Raw genomic sequence first — 23,184 nt, 5'->3', positions numbered from 1 at the left:
AAAGGTCATTTCAAAGGCTTATGGCTGCTAGATATCGTCTTTATAATGACCTGGGCTTCTTTGTGGGGGATTTTCTGGCACTCTTAAGTTCTTAAAGTCCTGACTCGACACATTACACGACGAGATGCAAAATGCGCGTTTCGAGCCACAAACGTTTGCTGCGTATTTTCAGCGCCGTGGTCTCTTCGCTTCTCTTTCTCTCTGTCTCAGCCGGTGGATGGGGAGCCGCGGGGTAGGGGCGGAGAAGGACCCGCGCCAGCCCCGCAGGAGCCGAGCCCTCCGCCGAGCGGGGGCTGCCCGTGGCTCCCAGGCGCTGCTGCCCCGGCTCGGACCCCGCCGGCTCCCCTCGGCCTCGCTGCGGTGGAGGCGGCGGCTCTCCGGGGGTATTTTGCTCGTTTCTTCGCTCCCCGCCTCTCCCAAAGCGTTATTAATAAATGAAGAGAAGCGTCTGCCCTTTGTCTGGTAAAAGATCTGACGTGGACTTAGAGACACGGTGAGGGGCTGCGGACAAGACGTGCATTTATTAACAAAGTCCTAAGGAAGAAAGTCCAAAACAAACCAGCTTCCGCTGAGAGTTCTCACTTTTGTTGCAGGTCCGTGCCCGAGGATTATCCCAAGGAACCTGAAGATCCTACACACACTGTTAAAGTCAAAATTCAAGAAAAAACATAAGTGTGGTGAGTTCTCTAAATTTCCTTTTCCGTCCGTCTCCCGCTGTCCCCGGCCCGACGGCCCCTCCGGAGGGAGCAGAGCCGCCGGGGATCGGGGCCGGGGCTGCAGGCTCCCGGGGCTGTCGCTGCATGGAGGCCGAGGAGCAGCAGTCCCTGGGAAGCCCCGCCGGGACACGCAGCTCGCTGCCGGGCCCGGCTGGGGAGCAGCCACAGCCTGGGCCCAGCGTTGGGGAGAAGGGGGGCTCCCCGGGGAGGGGGGGTCCGGACCTGCTTTAAGGCCCCGCCAGAGCCGGAGCCGGCCCTCCCCTGCCCTCGCTCCCCCGGCTCCCCTAAAAGGCAGGGACTCCCCGCTCGGCTCGGCCGGGTCCCCGGCAGCCGGTGGGTGCCCGTCCCGGCAGCCGCCCGGTTCCCTGCCCGCGGGCCGGCCGCGGCCGCCGGCGGCCCCAGAGCTCCCCTTATATACGGGGCTCCCTCCGGGCCGCCGGCCGGGAAATGTGCCGAGTGGGGAATTCTTTTGCCGGGCTCCCTCCTACGCGCAGGCTGCTTTGCACTTCTGAAAGTGCTGGGGCTTGGGAAGTGTTTTCCTTTTCATTCCTGGCCGGAGCGTTTACTGCCACAGCACTCGCGGTCATAAATTTTGCTACAAACCGCAATGACAGGTGCATTGATATGCACCCTGAGAGCTCCGGCTGCCTTAATAACCGCTCCACTGGCCGCTCTCACCGCCTTTTATTTATTCGGTATCATATGAGATATTGATCCTCGGCAGAATTAAGTGTAGTGGAAGTTTTAGGAGAGAACTGCTTAATATGGAAGTGCCGGGGCGCAGCTGCCCGCGGGCCCTGCGCGGTCGTGCGCGGGTATCCGCGGGTGCAGAGCGCAGGGCTCGGGCGGCGGGTGCTGAGCCCCCACAGTGGGGGCACCCCAAAGGCGCTGAGACCAGCGGCGGGACAAAGAGCCCCATTATCATGTGTAACGCCGAGCGGTTCAGCTGAGGTTTACCTTTCTGGAGAGGAGGAAGGGAAATTCGAAACACAGACATGGATACTTTGCTGTTTCCTACCCTCAGTGCCTCCGAGCCCACCTCCCACGGCTCGGCCTCGCCATTTGGATGTCACCTTTTTTTCCTGGAGGCTGTTTCTGGCCAAACCACCAAGTGTCGAGCCCCTGCTTTGGTGCTCCCTACAAAAACATCACCCTGGGCCTTGCACTCGTGGAAAATCAAAACCTAGAAAGGTCTCTCTCTTCCTCTTTCTCTCTCTCTCTCTTTTTAAGATCTAAAGATGAGCCACCAAACAGTTGAGCATTGTCCATGTGATTTATGGCCCATAGCCTCCTTTTTAGGTTCAAGCAGAGTTCACAAGCAGTTGGTATTTCAGAAAAGAAATAAGGCTTTTAACAGCTTAACAGCAATATTCTTTCTTAAGATTCTGCGTATTCTTTTGGGAACTATATTTTACGAGGCACATAAAAGCATATGCTCAAGGCAGTGTTGTGCTAACAAAAGTCCTCAGTCCAGACTGCTCCTGAAAATGTAGATGATAGAAGTGGAAAATGAGTGACAGAGTTATTTTGCAGAAAAATACTTTCAAGGCTCATCTAGATTATAGTAGTTTATTAAAACTCATCTGAATCCCCACCCTTCATTTCCTTAGACATCCTTTTACTAAAACTTTCCAGGAGAGGAAAATAGCTCCTTTCCCATTCCTATCAGCTTCCCAGATAATCCCACGCTTTTGTTCAGGGAAGAAAAGGATGGCGGCGGTTTGTGACTGGGGATAAACTGTCGAGAGCGGCTGCGGGCTGCAGCTCTCCCCGTACAGATGTGTATGGCGCTGAATTTTAGGGAATTTTTAGGTACTTGACTATACCAATTGCTACGGGAGAAAGAGTAGTGCTGTTGTAGTGTTGCCTAAGTACAGGCTGGAGAATGGTAATTCTCAGACACTGTTCAAAATTTTCTAGCTACTTTTCTCTGGCATGTTAATAGGCTTGAACCCTGAAGAAATATAATAAACTCCTAAGGTACATAGAGATTCAAACTTATACAGTCAGCTGAAGTATGTGCTAATCTTTAAAATTACTAAAAATGTGAGATGCAAACCCAACCCGACAAGAAAAATACCGCGTAAAATTGAGAACAGGGAATACTGAAAAGCCGTAACCAGATTGCGGGCGAGTTTCTGTCCTGCAGCAAGAGAGAAGTCCCGGGTGCAACCAGGGGAAAGGCAGCGCCCTGCCCCAAAACTCAGACCTCCAGGGACCTCTCATCCCCGGGCATTTCCAGGCCAGGCGGCTTGATCGGGGGGCGGGGAGGGGAGCGCCATGAGTTTGCAGGCCAGTAAAAGTAGAGATCATAGAATCAGCATTTATAATGAAAACCATCCCTTAAAAACCATCCCCAGTGTCTCAGGTTCTTTCTGCTGAGGACAAATGAAAGGGACGAGAAACGTCGGGTGAGGGATTTTAATTCATCACAGAATTAAAATAGGGGAGCTGACCTGCAACATCCTTTATAGTGCAAAGCAAAGTTAGTGAATGGCGTCGGTTATACTTTAACTCCGGAGCAATCCGGGGCAAGAAGGAGGCAGGGTGTACAAAGGCGACGGGATTTTTCTGCCTTCGCCCGTCTGCAGCCCGGCTCAATCCATCATGTCAGCCGTGCGCGGCCGTGCGCACGCATGTCGGCAGGCAGCCGTGGGGGATGCCCGCGGGATCTCTGCCCAAATGGGTCCGGGGGGGCTCTGGGGACAGCACCCACCCGTGGCCGGGCCCCTGACATGGTTGCGGAGCAGGGTGTCCCCAGGCAGTGGAGTGGCGCTGGCCCCGCGGTGCTCTCTGGGAGCCTTTGCCAGATTCCTGAGGAAACGGCCCAAAGACCAAGCAAAACGTAACAAGCAAACAAACCAACAAGAATCCCAGGTCGCCAAAGACCCCGAGAAAGCTGTCTCTAGGAAGCCCCATCAACGCTCTCCTGCTCCTCTTCAGCACCATCCTTCTCGGGCGGCTCCTTCCCTGGGGTCCCCTGGGCCTTCCCCAGCACGCCCTGGTGACCCTGCTCCTTCCCTGGTGCCCTCTGCTTCCCCCCTGGTGACTCTGGTCCTTCTCTGGTGTCTTCTGCTTCTTCTCTGGTGTTCCCTGCTCCTTCCATGATGTTCCCTGCTCCTTCCATGATGTTTCCTGCTCCCTCCCTGATGTTCCCTGTTCTTCCATGGTGTCCCCTGCGCCTTCCCCGGTGTCTCCTGCTCCTTCCATGGTGTCCCCTGCACCGTGTCCCCTGATCCTATCCTGGTGTCATCTGTACCCACGCCTGCTGTCCCCGCTCCCCCTGTCCCACCGAGGCCGGGGACTCAGGGATGCGGGACGTGCCGGGGCCAAGCCGGCCTCTCCCAGCCGGGCACCCACCACTGAAGGTCTCTTTTGTGTCCCCGCTGTCCCCCTCCCCAGGTGGCTCCCGCGGCGGCGAGTGGCCCAGGCCGACGACGTGAGGCGCGGGGAGGCAGTCAATGATATTTGAGCAGGGGCCGCGGGCCTTGGCGATCGCAGAGCGCAAGATGCAGAAAGCCGCCTACTACGACAACGCGGGGCTCTTCGGGGGCTACACGTACAGCAAGGCCGACACCTACCCCTACGGCGCGGCCCACCAGCCCTACGGCCCGGCCGGCCTGGACGGCGAGTACCCCGCCTCCGCCTGCTCCGTCCAGGGCTCAGCGCCCGGCCGCGGCCCGGCGCACAAGGGCAGCGAGCTGAACGGCAGCTGCATGAGGACGGCGGGGGGCGGCCCCGGGGGCAGCCAGCCCCCGGGCATGGGCGAGCAGCAGCCCCCGGCGCTGCCACCCTCTTCCCCGCCCAACCCTCCCAGCGCGCCCCCTCCGAAAAAAGCTAAGGGGGGCCCCAACTCCTCGGGCTCAGCCACCGCCACCCTCAGCAAGCAGATATTCCCCTGGATGAAGGAGTCCCGGCAGAACTCCAAGCAGAAAAGCACCTGCCCCCCCTCAGGTAGCCGCCCCGCACCCGCCCCCCGTTTCCTGCCCGTCCCCCCCCTCCCCCGATGCCCGCCCCTGCCCCTGCCCCGGGGGTGCATCCTGGGAGCCGGCCCCCGCCTTCCTCCGGCTGCCGGCTCGGGAGTCCCGGCCCTGGGGGGGGGGGCGGCCTGGGGGCTCCCGTCCCGCTCCCCCCGCAAGCCCTGGGGCGGCGAGAGCGGCCCCCAATGGGCCTGGACGGGCTCTGGAGGGAGGCAGCAGGGGGAGGGTGGGGTGCCGTCGGGGGGTGGTGGCGGTGGGGGGAGTGTGTGTGGGGGGAGGCCGCCCCCAGGACCCCTGCGGAGCGGGAGGGGGCGGGGGGCTCCGGGGGACCCCAGGGGGCTTTTGGCGGGGACCAACGGCTCTCGGCGCCTCTTCCCCGCAGGAGAGAGCTGCGAGGACAAGAGCCCCCCCGGGCCGGCCTCCAAGCGGGTGCGCACAGCCTACACCAGCGCGCAGCTGGTGGAGCTGGAGAAGGAGTTCCACTTCAACCGCTACCTGTGCCGGCCGCGCCGAGTGGAGATGGCCAACCTGCTGAACCTGACCGAGCGGCAGATCAAGATCTGGTTCCAGAACCGCAGGATGAAGTACAAAAAGGACCAGAAAGCCAAAGGGATCATGCACTCCCCCGTGGGGCAGTCCCCGGACCGCAGCCCCCCCCTGAGCGGTCCGAACCACGTCGGCTACTCCAGCCAGCTCCCCGGCGTCAACAGCCTCAGCTACGACACCCCCTCGCCCACCTCCTTCGCCAAGTCCCAGCAGAGCATGTACGGGCTGGCCGCCTACACGGCGCCGCTGAGCAGCTGCCTGCCGCAGCAGAAGCGCTACGCGGGCGCGGAGTACGACCCGCACCCCCTGCAGAGCAGCGGCGGCTTCGCCAACCCCGGCCTGCAGGGCAGCCCCGTCTACGTCGGGGGCAACTTCGTGGACTCGATGCCGGCCTCGGGCCCCATGTTCAACCTGGGGCACCTGCAGCACCCCTCCTCCGCCAGCGTGGACTACAGCTGCGCCGCGCAGATCCCCGGCAGCCACCACCACGGACCTTGCGACCCCCACCCCACCTACACGGACCTCTCCTCTCACCACACGTCTCAGGGACGGATGCAGGAGGCGCCCAAGCTCACGCATCTGTAGCGGGCCGGGAGCGAGCGGAGCGGGCTCGCCTCTGATTACCTCACTTTTCGGACGTGACCGTGTTGCCGGTGCCAGCAGTATTAGCGGATTTGCCTCCCCTAAGAGCCACCACCCTCCTTCCCCGCAGCCCCGAGTAGGTCCGTGAGCAGGAGCCGTCCTTTTCTAGCTGTTCTAAGCATGACAGTGCAATATACTGCAAACCAAGGGACTAATAAGCTGGTAATGGTGTACTTGAAGGTAAGTCTTAGAGATCCATTAGTGTTAGCAGCGCGTCATGCTGAGGTGTTGTAGACCAGTTGTGAGCGGTGGGAACTTGCCCGCGTGTGAGCTTATTTCAGATAAGTTAATTTATGAATTCTTCCGTAACGTGAGGATCGCAGCGGACTAAATGATATGTATTTATTATTTTAAGCGAGACATTTTTGTATCACTGATTATTTATCCTCGTCTTAATGTATTTATGTGGCTATTTGTAGAGTTTATTCACCAACGCTTCGGGAGATCTATCCAGGTCCGTGGTGACTTACATTTCACCTATTTAGTATCTTCGGTCTGAGCTAGTTGAGAGAGTAGTCTTGAACAGTTGTAACAGTGGCTGGTGTTTGTAGTTTATGTAAGGATTAATTAAGACAGCGACTTGTAAGTCATTAATAGAGTAAAACAAACCGTGGCGTCACACAAAGAGCCGTTACACTCGAAAAAAAAAAAAAAAAAAGTTAAAAAAAAAAAAAAGCGCAGTATTTTTTTCAAGTATTTATTTCAGCCCGGCTGGCACCGCGGGGCCGCCTCCGCGCTGGGAGCGCAGCCGCGGGGAGGAGGCGGTCTACGAGGCTTGGCCATCTTGGGTCAGACCAAATCCTGCCTACGAAAACCTCGGTGAGGTTAGCATTTATTTATTGACTAGGGATCTGTCGCACACATTTTTCGGTGGGCTATTTTCTTTTTTTCTACTTTTGTTGTTGTTGTTGTTCATTACATTCTGGCTATCTGAAATAGGAAAGAAATTAGAAGCTTAACGCAAAACAAATATATTAGAAACCCTCTGATAGTGCTAATTTCATTAGGGTCTCCATAGCAATCCGTGCAGCAGCTGCCACCTCCTTTGTTATTTATACTGTTGTCTTTATACTAACCATAAATCAAATTTTTAGACATCTTTGGGAGCCTGAGCTTTTCCTCTTGTTTTTATCATAAAAATAAACTTTGAAAGAAAATTGACAATCAGATACATACAGCCGAAAGGGAGCTGCCAGGGCGGGGCGCGGACAGTGGCCCAGAGCCCAAGACAGCCCGGTCCCACAAAGGGGACAGCTAACACATGGGGAAGAATAAAAATATAAAAAAAAATAATAAAAAAAGGAGAGAAAATAAAAGAAAGGAAAAAAAAAAGAAAAAAAAAGAATGATGCTCTGAAACCTCGTGTTTTCTCCTCTTTAGTTACACGGCTGTGTTGAATCCCTCACTGGACTTACAGAGACACTTTCTGTAAAGGTTGGCATTAAAGTCTCTTCCTGACGGTACATGTCACTCCGAGAAGTCTACTCTTATCTGTTTCTAAAAGTGTCGAGTTAAAGATTAATCAGATCTTCTGTATTCCCCACAAAACCATCTGACGCGTCACTTTCCAGTTTGACAAACACTGCAACTCCTACTCCATCCTCTAATGACAGGACCTGGAATTCCTATTGTGAGAAATATTTTAACTCCTCCAATTCCAGTCAACACAGACAAGTTTCTTTCTTTCTTTCTTTCTTTCTTTCTTTCTTTCTTTCTTTCTTTCTTTCTTTCTTTTTCTTTCTTTTCCTTCCTTTCTTCTCTGTCTTCAGATATTTGTGTTTGGCTGGACAGTAATGATTCAAAATATCACTTAGAGTTTTATTTTCCCCTCTGTGCAATTTTAATGATGTTGTACTATGCTGAAAAAGTGTATCTTTTATTAAATTTCACTTTTACCCAAGCAAATTTGGATATATGTGTTGTAGATGTGTAAACAAAAGAGAACAGAATAAACTACTTTGGTCAGAGACATATTTTAACCATTTTGAGCCCTAAAATTGTTCTCTATGGAAGTCCTCACACGATCATTTCTTAGAAGCTCCATCCTGGAGCGATCAAAATATACAAATGACGTGAAAAGTAAGGCTAGACACTACTCGTGAATTATATTTCTATGATATTCCATGAGTATATATATATGTTTGTATCTCCAAGCCTTCTGTAATTGATGTACCCACGACTGGAATTGTCCATGTATATTTTTTTGTGTGTTCTTGAAAACACGACGTGTCTCTCATCATCTGCTTCCAGCTGCAAAATGGCAAGACGGTACCATCTCTGCGGGGCCGTCCCTGGTGTAACCCAATGTGCTTTTCCCAAGTGTTTCCCACCTTCGTGCTCTGTAGGCTGTTCTTCAAACAGTGTCTGCTCTGACTTACACTATTAGTCCTTCATAAAATCCGTTAAGAGAGAAAAGGCCGTGTACAGATAGCCCTTCCCCAGACCGGAGGAAGACGGGGTTTCCAGAGACGCCGCCCGAGTGCCAGCACCGTGCTGCCGAGGCGTGCTGGCCTCTCTTGTTCCTATGTGGCGGCGGCGAGACGGGGTTTGCAGACTTGGTCTCCAGCGGGGGAGGAGGAGGAGCGTGTGCGAGGGGGAATCTTGTTGTAAATAAATTCACTTTCTTCTCCGTGACTCTGGCAGAGGCGTCTCGTTTGTAACGCGATAAAAGTCCGTGATGATAACCTAATTATTAGAAGTAATGTTACTTTAGTGAGATCGCTGGCATTTTTACAATGTTTGTACAAGGATCAGCAATCTAGAGGAGAAAGACACTTTGGCACAAGCCAGACTTTTTCTTGGCCCATTATTTAAAACTCATAAATTATAAACGAGCCCCTTTCCCTCCACACTCAGGAGCAACTCAGCTCCTTTGCAACAGCGTCTGATGCGCTGAGCTCCAGCCACCCATTTAAAACACAACTCGTTGGCCAAGGCCAGCCCTGGGGCTCATCCCAGCCTTGCCTTTCTTTGCAAATAGGAACCACAGCACCCCTTCCACTTCCTCCACCTCTCCATCCATCCTCTCCAGACCCAGGGGCAGGGTCACAGAGCTGCTCTGGCTGAGGGGCATTGGGGGGCAGCAGGCTATGGTGAGGCCATGCCCCAATTGCAACAATGGGCTTTGGATCTTCATTTGATGATCTGGTCCATGCAGTAACCCCCTCTTGAGTGGGGCTGACACCAGTTGTGCGGGGCTGAAAAAGCAAAGCCGAATGTGCTCTGCTTTGTTAGCAAGAGCATTGTGGGCTCTCAGCCCTGGTTCCCCCAAGTGGCTGCCACCATGGGACCATACCTGAAGGATGGAGCCTGTTGGCACCACCAGGAAGACCCCTGACTTTGTGGGGGTCCAGCAGAGTCACTAGGGCTCCATTGCCAGGAGCAGACTGAAGGCAGGATGCACCTCGGGGGTCTTTGTGTGCCACCAGCCCCATGCAAGCCCTGTGAACCAGCCTGCCGGAAGGCCTGGGCACAGAAGGGGCTCCACTAGGCAAAAAAGCCACGGAAAAGGGATGGAGCTGCTGGGCTGCTGCTGACGGGGTGCCTGGGTGGCAGCTGCCAGCTGGGGTGGCAGGGAAGGAGCCGCAGTTGTGCTGCCATCCATCCAGCTCCATGCCAGTGTGCAGCATGTGCCCAGTGGGACAGACACAGCATCAGCCCTATGGGGCCACATGCTGCCGCAGCCCCACAGGAAACAAAAGCCATGAGGCAGATGGGCAGCACAAAGGAGCCGGTGCTGCTGGGCCAGCCAGTGGCTGGGTTGACTGGTTGGGGCTCCCTTTCTAAAAGGTGGGAGATGGGCCCAGCCACTTTTGGGGGGCTAAGCACCAGGCTGGCAGGCAGGCAGCAACCCCCATTGCCAGGTGAGGCAGGGCAGTGGGCATGCTGTGGGCCTCGTGGGGAGCACGACTGGTGGGGGAGGGAGCAGGGCGGCTCTGGTCAGGGCTCATCAATCACACCCTGTGCACTTTTCATCCAGCAGCAGTTCCTCCTCCTTCAGCTCGGGCCTGAGCCAGCTGGGTCCCAACCAAAAGCCCGGCCAGCAGAGCCACAGCCCGGTCCCTGAGCTGGAGAGCCCTGGCATAACATGGCTTCCAGCCGGCGGGAGCATGACCGAGCCCCTTCGGTAACAAAGATGCCAAAAGGGAGCCTGCAGGCAGCGAGGTGTCTGTGCCTGCATGCCCAGGCCTCCGCTGATGCCCAGGGTCCCAGGAGCTCCCTGAGCTGTGCTGGGATGAGCCCAGAGAGGCTCAGCTGCAATGGCCATGAGCACAAAGCTGAAGGAAGTCAGCATGGGATCTGTGAAGGGGCACGATGGGGGGCTCCTGGGGAGAAATACTCCTGAATGTACAATTCCAGCATTTGCATTCGCTTTGCAGCAGCAGAAGCTTTGGGAGAGAGTAGATAACCCCACAGGAGTGAGGTGTGTAAGCTGGATCTGTGCTCCTGGGCCAGCTTTTAGGATACCTTGGGGCAAAAAGGGCTAGGCAGGGCAGCAGGATTGGTTGCAGACCCTTTGACACCTCTGTTTTTCACACTGCAGTGGGCTTACCTTGATGCCTATGAATGATCAATACCTGTAATTTCTCCTTCCTACCAAATTCACAGCCACGGGATAAGAAACAGGGAATTACATGGCACAGGGGCCCATGGGGAAATCCCTCTTTTAGGGAAATCCTGGAGGAAGGAGGGCGAGACCTTCCTCTTCCATGTTTGTGCAGAGGATCCTTGTAGTTAATCCCACATAGTAGGAGAGCACAGGTCCCTGTCCCAACCTTGCTGAAGCTGCCCCGGGGTCAGGCAGGAAAGGAGAGCTTGTGGTACGCAAATATCAAGGGAAGAGGAAGACGCACCTTCCTCAGGAAGAGGTGCCTGCCCGCCTGGAAGGGCCGTGCGTTTGCTGGAGCTGCGCCTGGAGCTGTGTGGGAGAGGCAGGGCGATTTCCCTTCTGTGCCCTGGGGTCTCTCTACATCCCTACTTTTAGCCACACTCTACAAAATAAACTTCCCAGGGATTCTTCTTCCCTCATAGCCTTCCTCCCGGGGCCCTTTGAAGACCTGCCAGTGTAACAGGGCCACTGAATGTATTCCAAGTGCTTGGATGGCACACATCCCCGCGCACCCCTGGGCACTGCCTCCAGGAACCGGCTCTCACGGCTGGCAGGTTCCTGGCAGCAGAGGGGCCAGCAGAGGGATCTGTCAAATCTCTTGTGTGTTATTGTGGTGATAACTGTGGCAATATTGTGCCCCAGGCTGTTTCCATCACGCAACCTTGAGGTGGTGTCTTTGGCTGAGGGCTGTCACCATCTTCAGTGCATGTGGTGGCATGGGGGCTGGTTGGGTCCATCGTTCTCCCAGAGGTTTCTGCTCCAGCAGCTCCCCTGGCTCACATCATCACTGCACTGCTGAGACATTCCTAATGCTCCTGGGCATCCACAAATTCCCTTTGATGGCCATCATGTTTCTCCCACTCTTCTTTTTAATCCAGTTTTCTTCCTCCTCCTTGGACGTGCAGAGACTCTTACCCAGTAGACCTCTTGCAAAACGACAACAACAACAAAAACCAGCTGCAGTCACTCAACTTCATATCATTGAGACTTAGCTATTTAATGCTGAACACTGTGAAATCTGGGAACGTAGAGAATTGCAACCCCCTCCTCAAAAGGCAGAGCAGCAACAGGAGACACTTGGCTTGTGTGTAGTGAATGGTTTCTGCTTTCCACATCCTTGAACAGTCCTGCAAAAACAAACAGGTAACGAGTGAGAAACTCAGTAACAGGATCCAGCTGGGTGAATGGAAAGAACGTATGCTCCTGTTTTAGCATTTAAAACACAGCTTTAGGTGTAATTAAAGCAGTCATGTTCTGCAAACAGAGGAGCTGAGTAAGGCAGCAGCAGCCCTCCTCCAGAGTCCATGCTGTCTGCCTCACTGCAGGCGGGGGTTTTTACAGCAGGGGGGACTGAGGAGGGCAGATGCTTTCCTAGTGGACATCCTTTCTTTGCTAAAGAGAAAGTCTGGTGTTTGCAGGCTTCTGTTCTATCAGAAAAAGACATGTTCCAAACCTCTCTCCTTGCCACGGGTGTGCTGAGCAAGTTTGCATCACCAGAATTTAAACCCTCCCTCAAAACACAGGTTTCATGACCAGGTGTATCTGATTTAAACTGTTCTATGCTATACCTGTGTCCTGTGCATAGGGCAGCGTAGGTGATAATCCTGTTAATAGTGCATCAGGGTAGCACAGCCCCTAACCATGAGTAAGGCTTCATCTAAAGAACACCTAATGGCAGGGCTCTGGGCTTACAGCAACGGCTGTTTGCGGGCTGAGCCTGGAGTGAGCTAAAGCAGCAATCTGTACAGCCAGCCTGTGCCCTTAAAGATGAGCTGGGTGTGCTGGGGAGAGAGCGGGGCTGTTAGAAGGCCCTGCTGCTGTTCAGAGCCCACACGCAGCGAAGTGCTCCCATGTCCTTGCCAGTTGGTGCCGGCTGGCCCCAGGGATGGGTCCCCCAGGACCTCTACAGCGAAGAAGAGCACAGCTGCCCTGCAGCTGTGCCACCAGTGGGGCATGGCAGTGGGGCTGCTGGGGCTGCGCTGCAGGGCCAAATCCCCAGGGATGAGACCTGAGGCTGTCAGTGAAATGTCCTGATTGCATCTACCCATGCTCTTCCTTTGCTGCCACCAGCCCAGTCCTCTGAAATCCACAAAGGACCCAGTGGGGTTTTAAGTTCTCTGGGCCATCCTGGCTACCCTTGGGTGGCTGGCACCATCTCTGGCCCTCGCAAAATTTGTGTGCCTCTTCCAGGCCACAGTGAGCAGTGCTTTGGCCAAGAGCTCATCAGACTTTTTGGACTGTTGAATGGAAGGCGTTGGATGATGGATGAAAACATTTTAGTTTCAGGCCTTTATTTGGGAATAAAATATTTTGGTGGCAAGGTGCAACCCTTGCATTTCCCAAGTGAGCCCACAGGCACCCCCTAAAACCTAGGAGGTGAAATTAACTCGATGTTTAATTCAAAGCTGAGAAGTGCAGCCCTTCTTCGTCTTCCTTCCCTACCCAAGTGTGTCATCCAAGCCCAAGTGTGATCTGCCTCTTGCCTTCACTGCACTGACACACAACTGTCAGTTTCAGGAGCTGGATGAAACCCACCAGTATCCACATCGAGGTTTTAGGTAGTTCAGACTGGGCTGTCAAGCTTTCCTTGCAACCATACAGGGAAAGATGACCACTTTTGGAGTTCAGGGTTCCATCCTCCGTGTTTCTTCCTGTTCCCTGCTGTTCAGGGAGAAGAATAAGAGAAAGTGTTGGAGGGTTTGGCTGGGCAGTGCAACTCGCTGCACTCCTGTGCCTGCTGCGCTCCTTTCGCTTCCTGTGCCAGCTGCGAACACTCAGTGAAGAATGCCGAATCGCCAAGGGAAAAATGAAAGCCCATTAGCGTGGTGAGCCGGGGGATTCGCTGCTGAGAGCCTGCAGAGCACTTATCTGATGTAGCGAGACCATTAAGTGCCGGGAAGTGCAGCATCCCCCGGGTGCGGACAGCGCGGGGGTGCCCGCTGGCCCGACGTCCTGGGATAGCCCCGTCCTGGGACAGGGACAGGGGCAGGGGCAGGGACAAGGGCAGGAGCCTGGGCGGCGGCAAGGCGCCGGTTCCCCTCGAAATCCCGGCTCCGCAGTGAGCGGCGGCTCCGGCGATCCGGCCGGTCCCGAGGTCCCGGCAGGGCTGGGGCCGGGGGCGCTGCCCGCCGGTTCCCGGCCCTGTGCCCCCCCCATCACCCCCTGTCGCTGTCCCTCGGCCCGCAGGGTCAGGCCGGGCCGAGCTGCCCGCCCGAGCCCCGCGTCGGAAGCGGGCGGCCGGCACCGGGCAGGGGAGCCGGCGGCGCCCGGGACCCCCGGTGCGGGCTGCCCCCGGCGGGCTCCCATTGGCCGCGGGGCGGGACGTGCCGCCCGCTCCGGCCCTATATCAGGGCAATATTGCCCCGGCGGGGCGCGGGGCAGGTGCCGGAGCGGCGCTGCCCGCGCAGGCATGGACCTGGGGTACTTCCCACTCGGGCTGTGCCGCGGGGCCCAGGTGCCCCCCTGCCCGCGGCGGGGGCCCGGCTCCTTCCCCCCGCCGGGCATCGCGCCCGGCTCCGCGCCGCCTGCCTGCGCGGGGTGCACTGCGGTCCCGGGCCCCGGCTACGAGAGACCACGAGGACCTGGGACACCGGGCGAGGGCTGCGGGGACCCGCCGCGACCCGACGACCCCGGTGTCCGCCGCCCGACCCCTCCGGAGCTCGGCCGTCCCCGTCCCGGCTCCCCGGCTCCCGGGGCGGCCCCCCGCACCTTCGAGTGGATGCGAGTGAAGCGGAGCCCGCCCGGGAGAAGTGAGTGGGGGCGCGGGCGGGGGCCGCTCCCATCCCTGCTCCCCTCTGCCCCTCTCCTGCCCCGACCCTCGCCCCCCAGCCCCGATCCCTTCCCCCGCCCCCGCCCCGCTGAAGCGCGGTGTTTTTCGGCGTTGCAGGCGGCGCGGCGCCTCCCGCCTGCCCCCTGCGCACCAGCTTCAGCACCCGGCAGCTCACGGAGCTGGAGAAGGAGTTTCACTTCAGCCGCTACCTGTCGCGGGCCCGCCGCCTCGAGGTGGCCCGCTCGCTGCGCCTCCGCGACGCCCAGGTGAAGGTCTGGTTCCAGAACCGCCGCATGAAGCAGAAGAAGCGGGAGCGGGAGGCGCTGGCAGCCCCCCGGGCAGCCCCGGGGAGCCCCAGCTGAGTCCCGCCGGGACGTCGGGGCTGCGGCCGGCTCCTCCGTCCGGGCCGGCCCCGCTTTCACTGCCGCTTACCTGCGGCGTTACCGCGGAGTATCGGCAGGGAAAGTTGCTGCCGGCCCCAAGCGCCGCTGCTCGGCTCCGTCTTGGAGAGAGGGGACGAGAAAGGCGGACGGGAGCCGCCCCGCGGGGCCGCCGCGACCGGGCCGGGGGCGGGCAGGACCTGATCCCCCGGCCGGGCCCAGCCGGCGGCCGTCGGGGAGCGACGGGGAGCACCGGGGGCCCCGAGCTGCCGCCCTCTCCTGCGTTTATCTCGTGGGAAGGGAGCTGCGCGGGGCGGCGGCACGGCGGGTGGGCGCGCACGGCTTCGGGCAGGGCTCCTGCAGGAGCCGGGGGAGCCCCGACGGGGCAGGGCAGAGCGGGGAGGGCTTCCCCTCACGGCGACGGCAGGGATGCTCGCCGGTACCAAGCGTGGCGCGGAGCCCCCTTAGGACAAGCGCCCTTATCTCCTTCCCCGGGGCCCACGGTGGCAGGGCCCGGCCGGTGCCCTCCCGCGGCTCAGCTCCGGGCACCTCTGGGGTGGGCGGGCAGGGTCGGGACGGGACGGGACGGGACGGGAGGGCGCAGGGCCTCCTACAGCTCCCCGAGCCCAGCTCCCGGCCGCCCGCCTCCCCCGGGCTCGGCTGTCGCGTACGGGTGAAGAACTGCACCGCGTTAAATCCGTATGCAAAAGGGATTAAAGCGCAGAAGGAGCCCGGGGATTCCTGTGTCTTCTCTCGGAGTAGCGGTTCAGAAAGTGACAGCCACTGGTTGCTCCACAGAAGCGCAAAATTCACCAGGGATCCTCGCTTCCCCGGATTTCACCTTTCCCAGAGGTAAAGCAGCGTTATCCAAGAGGATAGAGCAGCTGAACCCGGACCCTTCTCCAGCACCTGGCCCGTGGCTGGGCGAGCATCGTGGCGGTGCACAGAGGGATGCCTCTGGATTCACGGGACAAAACAATTTTGGACGACTCTCCCTCTGCTTTGGACTTCATCTGGCTGTGGGACTTCGGGATGAAGAACAAGCCGTGGGGAGAGGGATCCAGGGGGGCCTGGGAGCACGGGGTCCCCAGCCGGGAGCCAGCCCCAGACTCCCACAGCTGTGGGGCCTCGTGTTGTGCCTACATACCGTGTCCCCACTGTACTTGGAAAGTACAATAAAGCTGGTGGCTGGCGGCTGTGCATGCACACAGTGACTTTTTTGTTTTGTACACAGGGTCACAGCTCCTTCCAAGTAGCTGATGCACTTCACAGGTTACCACGGAAAATTTCCCAAGGCAGAGCTGCTCATATGAAACCCGCAGCAACCAAAAGAAATGGTGTGCAGTTCCCCATTGCAGCAGTGACACCAAACAACCTTTTATGCGGCAGGATGATCATTCATTAAAAATAGGAACTAATATTTCTGCCAGTTTTTTTTTTTTTTGATAAGCTACTCAAAGCAGAACAAAGCAAGATGTGTTACAATTCATGGAAATTCACGTCAATCACTTTTTTTTTTTCAATCTGATCATTAGAAGCAAGTCAACTCCAAAACAACTATTTTCAGCTGCTTTTAAGGTACATTTTACACCATATCTACTGTTAGTATTCTGTTTCTAAGCAAAAAATACTCATATACATGCAGCCAGAATAAGCTGTCTTCTCAGAGCGCATGGTTCACATGCAAACTTCAGAAAACAGCTGTGTTTTCAGTTGCCTCCAAATTTGTCATATGCCCATGGGGTTGCTGGTTTGTCAGCCTTTTATTTTCTTAATGGTTTTGACATTTGTGCTAGTCAACTTCAGGCCAGAGGAAACTTTTCCACACTGGTGGCATGCTCCTACACTACCAAACTGGAAAGAAAGATTCTTATTGATTTCAGTGGTTCTCGACCAGGCCATGAGACCACACTAAGTCTTTTACAAAGAATGTTTTCAGGCCATATATTTTCCCAACTAAAGAAATACACGTACCAGCCTCATAGCAGTGCACAGTTCTGTATCAGTCAAAATGACACAGCCTGAATATACAGAGATTTACTTGCAAATTAAGATGAAACCTTACAACTCTTTTATGGCTGTCTGAATAAATTTGCTGGTATGAACACAAACATATTCTGTTTAAAAAACTGGTACTTAGTATTAAGTGTAATTTCTGCTCACACAACAGGGACAGTTTAATGACATCTCTCTTCCTCACAACCAGTTTTTACTGTGTAAGATATTACTCCTTTGCACTGTTCTGTCAGCAAGATACCCAGAGGAAGGAGATAATGCAAGTCATGTGCCAATTCCTGAATAATTAAATAAAAATGCCTCCGATATACATGGGTACACACATGAGACAAATAAATGATAGATAAGGTCTAAGATTCACTCATTTAATATCCCAAGAGTTGTGTCTCACACATGTTCAGTTTGATGCCTAACAGTTGGAAACAGGTTTTAGGTTATGCAGATAGAGGTAAGAGCATGGGCTGTAATTCTCACCAGAGTCAGAACAAAATCCTCCAGACTTGCCTCAGTAAATACCCACCACCATATAATTTATCACAAACTATGAAAATACTATTTGCTGGCCTTATTTTCCCCCAAACATCATTAGAAACCACAAAAAGACCATTCTATTTCAGTCTTATATTAATTTTTGCCTACTGACTATTGCTCAAAGGGCCACAGGCTACCAAGGGGATATGAACAATAACATTTTGTTTGTGTGTTCCCATTTTGCTTGAAACAGAACAAAAAAAATGATTTGGAAGGCTTCCAAGGAGAAAGAAAATAAAAAAGTTAAGTTACTGTTCTTAGGCAGTATATGTGAATGTATAGATCTGATATCCTTTGGCCGGGTAAGTGATAACAGAACATCGCACATCTTTGAAAGCTGAGCTCAGGCAAGAAGCCAGGCTGGCTTTGGTATCTGGCTGTCCATGCAGAATAGAAAAAGTATATGGTCACGTGCCAACACAGCACAGGGAACAGTTTGCTGAGGGTCAGACCAACTACTCTGGTTTATGGTATCAGCTGCATATACAAGTCTATTTTGAGCATCAAAGAACACAACAGTAAGCCAGAAAACAAAAAAATATGCAACCCAATCACCACATTTTAATCTCCTTTTAAAAGTGTGCCATTTCCTCTGTTGGTAAAACCTAGAACAGTGGCTTACACATAAAACAGTACAGATTATTAACAGAGTAAACCAGACTATTACCTCTTTTAAGAAAAATCTTTGCAGGCAAAGTTAAAAAATGGAAAGACCTCCTTGTAGTTCCAGCCATTTGTCTCTAACAGCTAATAAATCATACTTATGATATGTCCTGTACTACTCTGTTAGCCTAAATTCCGGTAAATCCTGAGAACGGTTGCAAATCCCCGATGACCAAGGAGACAGAGGTATGGAAAGTAACCTCAAGTAAGATGTGATTGTTACCAGTTTAGCATTAATAGGTGACTGAAGTTTAGGGGAAACTCCTTCTCTTGGTGATATATGGCTACATACTTTTATATGTGACTCGCTCAAACTCAGGCATAATTTTTTACTGCTTTTCCTAATGTCACTGAACACTAATGTCCTCCAGGAGCCTTTGGCCAGGAAAAGGAATCCCCCTGAAAGAAAGAAAGAGGTGAAGTAAGTCAGTAACCATTGTGTTCTCTAATCATAATGACATCTGTTAGTCAAAACCACCCCTCAACATACCCCTATAAAGGGGCCCCATACTAATTCTGGGCAATATCTAGGAAAATATACTTCCTAAAGCCAGTGTTCTATTGTATTTTATTTTTATCAAAAAATAGTTGCTGTTTGGAGCCAGAGGAGCAAAGTAACCCTCAGCTGGGCAAAATTTGAATTTTCTGTGACTTATATTTACACCTGTGTAGAGTGCTAAAATCTCGGATAGAGATACAGCCCTCAGAGCTATTTGTGAACAGGATAAGATTTCCTCTGCACTGAAAAAATTAGGCCACGGACCCACAAAAGAGCTTTCCATAAACATTTTTTTTTCTTGTGTTCTTGTTTTTGCAAATGACAACAGCCCCTGGTGATAAACAGATTGAAAAACAACTGTGTAAGTAAACAAATACATGAACTAATATATCAATCTATCAGACTTCCCACCACCTGGAAAACAAGTCTTTTAATTACCCTTCATCAGAGAGCATAATGTTGCAAACAATAAAATAAATTTCATTTTTTTTTCTGGAGACCAGAGCATTTTTAGCCAGGATGGCATACTATACCTTATGAAAATACTAAGACAACTGTACTCAAATTGTCTGGTCCCTGGCCTTACAGTGAGACCCCCATCCCATCAGAAAACGGGGATACACCGTACTGGGGTGCTCACACCCCTGCCCAGCTCTGCTGAGAGCAAAGGCCTTTGCAATGGATTGATTGGTGCTGCTCTGGCTGTGCATAAAATTACAGCTGGGTGAGAATTCAGTCAGGAGAGCTGCTTCTGCTCGGCAAAAGGAGCCATTCATTTTGCCTCTACAGCCTATGAAAGATGTCTGTGTCCCAGTAATATAATTTTTGTGACATTAGTATAGGAGTAGAACCTGAGAGCTAAGGCTTCCCAGCCATTACTCTTCATCTTGACTGTTGTGAGACACTAAATCTACATTCCTAATGTCCCTTTTTATGTTCCTTTAACAAGTAAACTAGATTAAAGACAATAAAGTTTAGAGTGGTACTTGAAAATAGATAAAAATCTCACTAAATTTTTTAATGGCTACTGAAGATCAGATTTTGCCCAGTTACTGTTCAAATAATGGACACAGCTTTTATTCCTGGCACTCACTCGTATCAAATCCGTATCTTAAGCATAGATATTGGAATAACTATTTTTAAAACCCACACATTTATGGATTTATAAATTATACCATTTATGTATGGAGACATTTTCTCCAACACCTGAGCGCATCAAATCCAAAGACAATTATCCAACAGTGTTAAAAGCCTGTCAATAAACCCCATCTATCTATCTATTTAATAATTCATCTGAGTAAATGTGTGGTAAGTGATGTCAATGGGTTATCACACCTATTCCCTCATGCTGGAGAAACTAGACCCCAAAACATGTGCATACAATGTGGCGATGTTCTACAGTAAGTCCAAGATTTTGTAAAATTTTATAATTGTAACCAGCACTGCAACTTTCATTTTAATGTGACCAGGCAGCCAGTTCAAACAAAAAAAAAAGGTACAGGACTGTTGAACACCCTTAATGTCACGTCTCACTCAAGAAATGGACCACCTGGTGCTTCTGGTTGCTTTTCAGAAATGGTAACAAATCAAATTGATTTGGTAATATGATTTGAGACTTCACAGGTGTGAATTGTTATAGCAAGAACGACATGAGAAAAGGATCATCACAACTCTGGGGCTAATCATAAATGTGAAAACAGAAACAAAAATACCCTGTCTGTATGTTGTCAGTATCATCCACAGTGCTGCTGCGTCATCCGTGATCTCACCTACCCCAGAGGTAGATGGTCGTGCTTTCAAAAGTGAACTGGAAGAGCACAGCTCTGCCCTGTTCTTCTGAAGTTTTTTCCTAAATATAAAGTCTGTTGGATTTAATAAAAAGGTGATGGTATATCTGGATTTTGTCAGCAGTGGTCACATCCAGGCTGGGACAGCCACATCTGCAGTCACCACCAGCCTGCAATTCATTTCCTAAATCCCATCATATAAGGAGTGGAGAAGAGAGAAGCATAAATGAACCCAGAGGTGAAACTGCCTACGTCAACAGCCATGATAACCCGAGACTGCATACTTGCGGCTGCATCAAAATGTGCTCTGTTTTTAAGACGGTGCACCAGCCCTGGGGAGAGGGGGTCCCCCCATCCACATAACCTGAACTGTCTTTCAGGGAAGAGGCCTTGTGACCAAGCCAGTGATCACAGCTCTGGAAGACTTTTTTCTTCATTGTCTCTGAAAGCAAATTTCTACTTTAGAATGACTACAGGGCATTTGCTAGCTCATAGACAAATGCAGATGGCGATACACCATGCTGGGTGGGGACCTAGTACTGAACTAGCCAAATGTTATGGTTATATAAAAAAATAAAGAAATAAATAATCTATCCAGTTTTAAAGACCATTTGTTCTTTATCTAGGTTTTACTGTGGGAAAATTGATGCACAGGGCTATGGCATTTGTTCTGCAGCCTGGACAAGCCCAAAGTGAATACCACCACCCCAATGATAGTAACGGGGTCCTTATAGGAGAAACTGTGAAAGTGTTCTGACCTTCCACCATGCATAGCTCTGATTTTTGAATATCATGAGGCTCCACCTGGAGATGGGCTCAGGGAGCTTGAGACAGGAGTGGAAGCTCTGGCGTGACATAGTGACTGTGCATCTTGATAGCACTGCCAGAGGAAGGAAGAAATGTCTGAAATGTCATTCTGTTCCTCTGCACATAACATCATGATGATGACAACTTTGTAGTTGAGCCTCCTAGAGGAAGACTGCATGGTCAGCATTATAATTGACACCCCATGCTGCAGAGAGATCATCACTCACGCATTCTCATGCTGTTTCCAGACTACAGCTATGCTGATAGTGCAGGCTGACTGACCATCTGACCCATCAGTGTAAGTCTCCTGCACCAGAGCTGAGATATATTGGCAAGCCCAGGTATTCATTTTACTAAACAAATTTAATTTTGAGCATCTGACTAAGAAGACTTCAGATTCTAACAACATTAGCCTTGTAACTTTTGCCAGCCTTTGGGGAATTAAGAGGAGATAATGAATTGGGGATGTCACACTTACATGTGGCTGGTAGCTGGACTGGAGTTTAGCTAGCCTCTGCTTTTTGCACGTTTGTGGAAACAGAATCTGGCACATGTGGCTCAAAACACTTCTGAATGAGACATTCCATTTTCATGTCCCAGTGTTAAAAAAGCTTCAAAGTGCATATTCTTTGAAAAACATTCTGAAATCACTGCTGCACTGCTAAGTGAGCAATGTTTGCTCACACAGCATACACTTTTTATTTCTCTGCTTGTCTCAAAAAGGACCAAAGGAGATGCCTGGGGCTTTTCTCACATCCTTCTACTGGTGCCAGAAAAAGAATCTATCTGATCTCTGGAGGTATCCAGCCTCACCAGCTCATACCCACAATTAGAAGACCATATGTTTTTAATGTGTATACATTCAAGTCATTTCAGTCATCATCATTTTTTTCTTTACCACTGTTGTACCCTGGGGAGAAACAATGTCAAGTAAGAACTTCTACAGCCATAATGAAGGTAAGGCAAAGCTTTTCTTATTCCCTTTATGGAAAAAGACAGTGACTGTAAGTGGAGTAGATTCAACTTCTGAAGTTTCTGTTACATCATATGTAGTGAATCAACTTTCAGCCTCCCTCAGAAATACACCAGGACACTCCTGTATGGCCAGGCTACATGTTTAAACTGGAAGTGTTGAAAAAAAAATCTAGAGAAAAGCTTCTTATTTATGAGGCATACAGGGGGAATGATTCAGAAAAATAAAAATTCACTTCCCTGTAAGCTTTTTAAAGAAAAGGAGATTTCACATCTAGAGGCAAACAGGTTAATAAAATATGACTCAGCTCTATAGCATTTTTCTGTAAAAACAGAAAGGTCCGTACAAACAACAGATTGCTCTCTGAGGACTGAGTAATTGGGCCAAGTTTTCTACTCTTCTGCTGCAGTGAGTCATACAGTGCCTCCTGCATGAGAAGCTGTGAGCTGTGTCCCATCCTGACTCAGCAGTGAGAGTGCTCACATGAGATCAGAGGTGTTTGTTTCCCTGCTCCAGTGTGTTGATTTGTGCAGAGCCCTCAGCCAGGAAACCTCCTCACTAGAGCACTCCCCAGGGATACGCAGGTAGAGTGGGATGGTTAGGACTCCTGGAATCTCACAGCACACTCTCATCTCAGATGTTATAAATTTGTCAGAGTTTTGTTTTGCAAGAGAGTTGTACACATAGGACTGATGATTTTTTTTTTTTTGTAGGTGGGTCTTGCTTTCTGTCTTCTATTTCTAAGATCTTTTGAAGGGTTTTGGTTTTATCTCAGTGTGAAACAGCGACACATTTCTAATCTCAAAAATCTTTTGGGAGAAGGAAACCATTTCCTGCCCAGCTCTACAATTAATCACAGTACATCCCTCTTACAGTGTGCTACGGATAAATAATTCATTATAGCTGCCTCTTCCCTCCACGCAAGGGAGGCTGTTGTGATCATTTCTACAGGAAAAAGAAGAAAGTTGATTCTTTCTATGCTAGCCTTCAGAGAAAGATTCAGATCCTCTCACAAGGAGCTTTGATGAATTAATAAATCTCCTCAGAATTTACCACACTTGTCCAGAAACTGAGCTCAATTACAGCTCTTTAGTTTTCCAGATAACATCTTTAGAGTTTGAGAAGACTTGCCTAACAAGTGCCTACAGTCAAACTGTGAGCAATTATTCTGACTTTCGTTGGCAAGACGGTTCAGGATTTTGTTGCAGTATGAGCTATACAAATATGAGGATGTACCTTTAGAGCCATTGCTACCAACAGCTGGAG

At 51.9% G+C, this 23,184-nt stretch overlaps 2 protein-coding genes across 2 annotated transcripts; both read left to right on the top strand.

Moving 5' to 3' along the window:
• Positions 1-4,177: 4,177 nt before the first annotated feature.
• HOXD3 (homeobox D3) lies at positions 4,178-6,133 on the top strand. Its single transcript, XM_035567353.2, has 2 exons — positions 4,178-4,670; positions 5,079-6,133. Exons 1-2 carry the CDS (start codon positions 4,178-4,180, stop codon positions 5,825-5,827), a joined length of 1,242 nt encoding a protein of 413 aa, XP_035423246.2. The 3' UTR covers positions 5,828-6,133.
• A 7,769-nt stretch (positions 6,134-13,902) lies between these two features.
• Positions 13,903-14,624, top strand: HOXD1 (homeobox D1). Its single transcript, XM_050711657.1, has 2 exons — positions 13,903-14,242; positions 14,380-14,624. The coding sequence occupies exons 1-2, from the start codon at positions 13,903-13,905 to the stop codon at positions 14,622-14,624; spliced, it is 585 nt and encodes a 194-aa protein (XP_050567614.1).
• Positions 14,625-23,184: the final 8,560 nt, after the last annotated feature.

This window comes from Cygnus atratus, chromosome 6 (assembly GCF_013377495.2).
Source record: "Cygnus atratus isolate AKBS03 ecotype Queensland, Australia chromosome 6, CAtr_DNAZoo_HiC_assembly, whole genome shotgun sequence".
Taxonomy (NCBI): Eukaryota; Metazoa; Chordata; class Aves; order Anseriformes; family Anatidae; genus Cygnus; species Cygnus atratus.
Note: the sequence above shows the minus strand (reverse complement) of the source record. Positions and strands in the feature narration are given on the sequence as shown.

Excerpts from the sequence above, each read along its gene's own strand:
- HOXD1 (XM_050711657.1), top strand. The coding sequence starts at position 13,903 with ATGGACCTGGGGTACTTCCCACTCGGGCTGTGCCGCGGGGCCCAGGTG. Across the intron at positions 14,243-14,379 it reads GCGGAGCCCGCCCGGGAGAA|GCGGCGCGGCGCCTCCCGCC; the intron begins GTGAGTGGGGGC and ends TCGGCGTTGCAG.
- HOXD3 (XM_035567353.2), top strand. The coding sequence starts at position 4,178 with ATGATATTTGAGCAGGGGCCGCGGGCCTTGGCGATCGCAGAGCGCAAG. Across the intron at positions 4,671-5,078 it reads AAGCACCTGCCCCCCCTCAG|GAGAGAGCTGCGAGGACAAG; the intron begins GTAGCCGCCCCG and ends TCTTCCCCGCAG.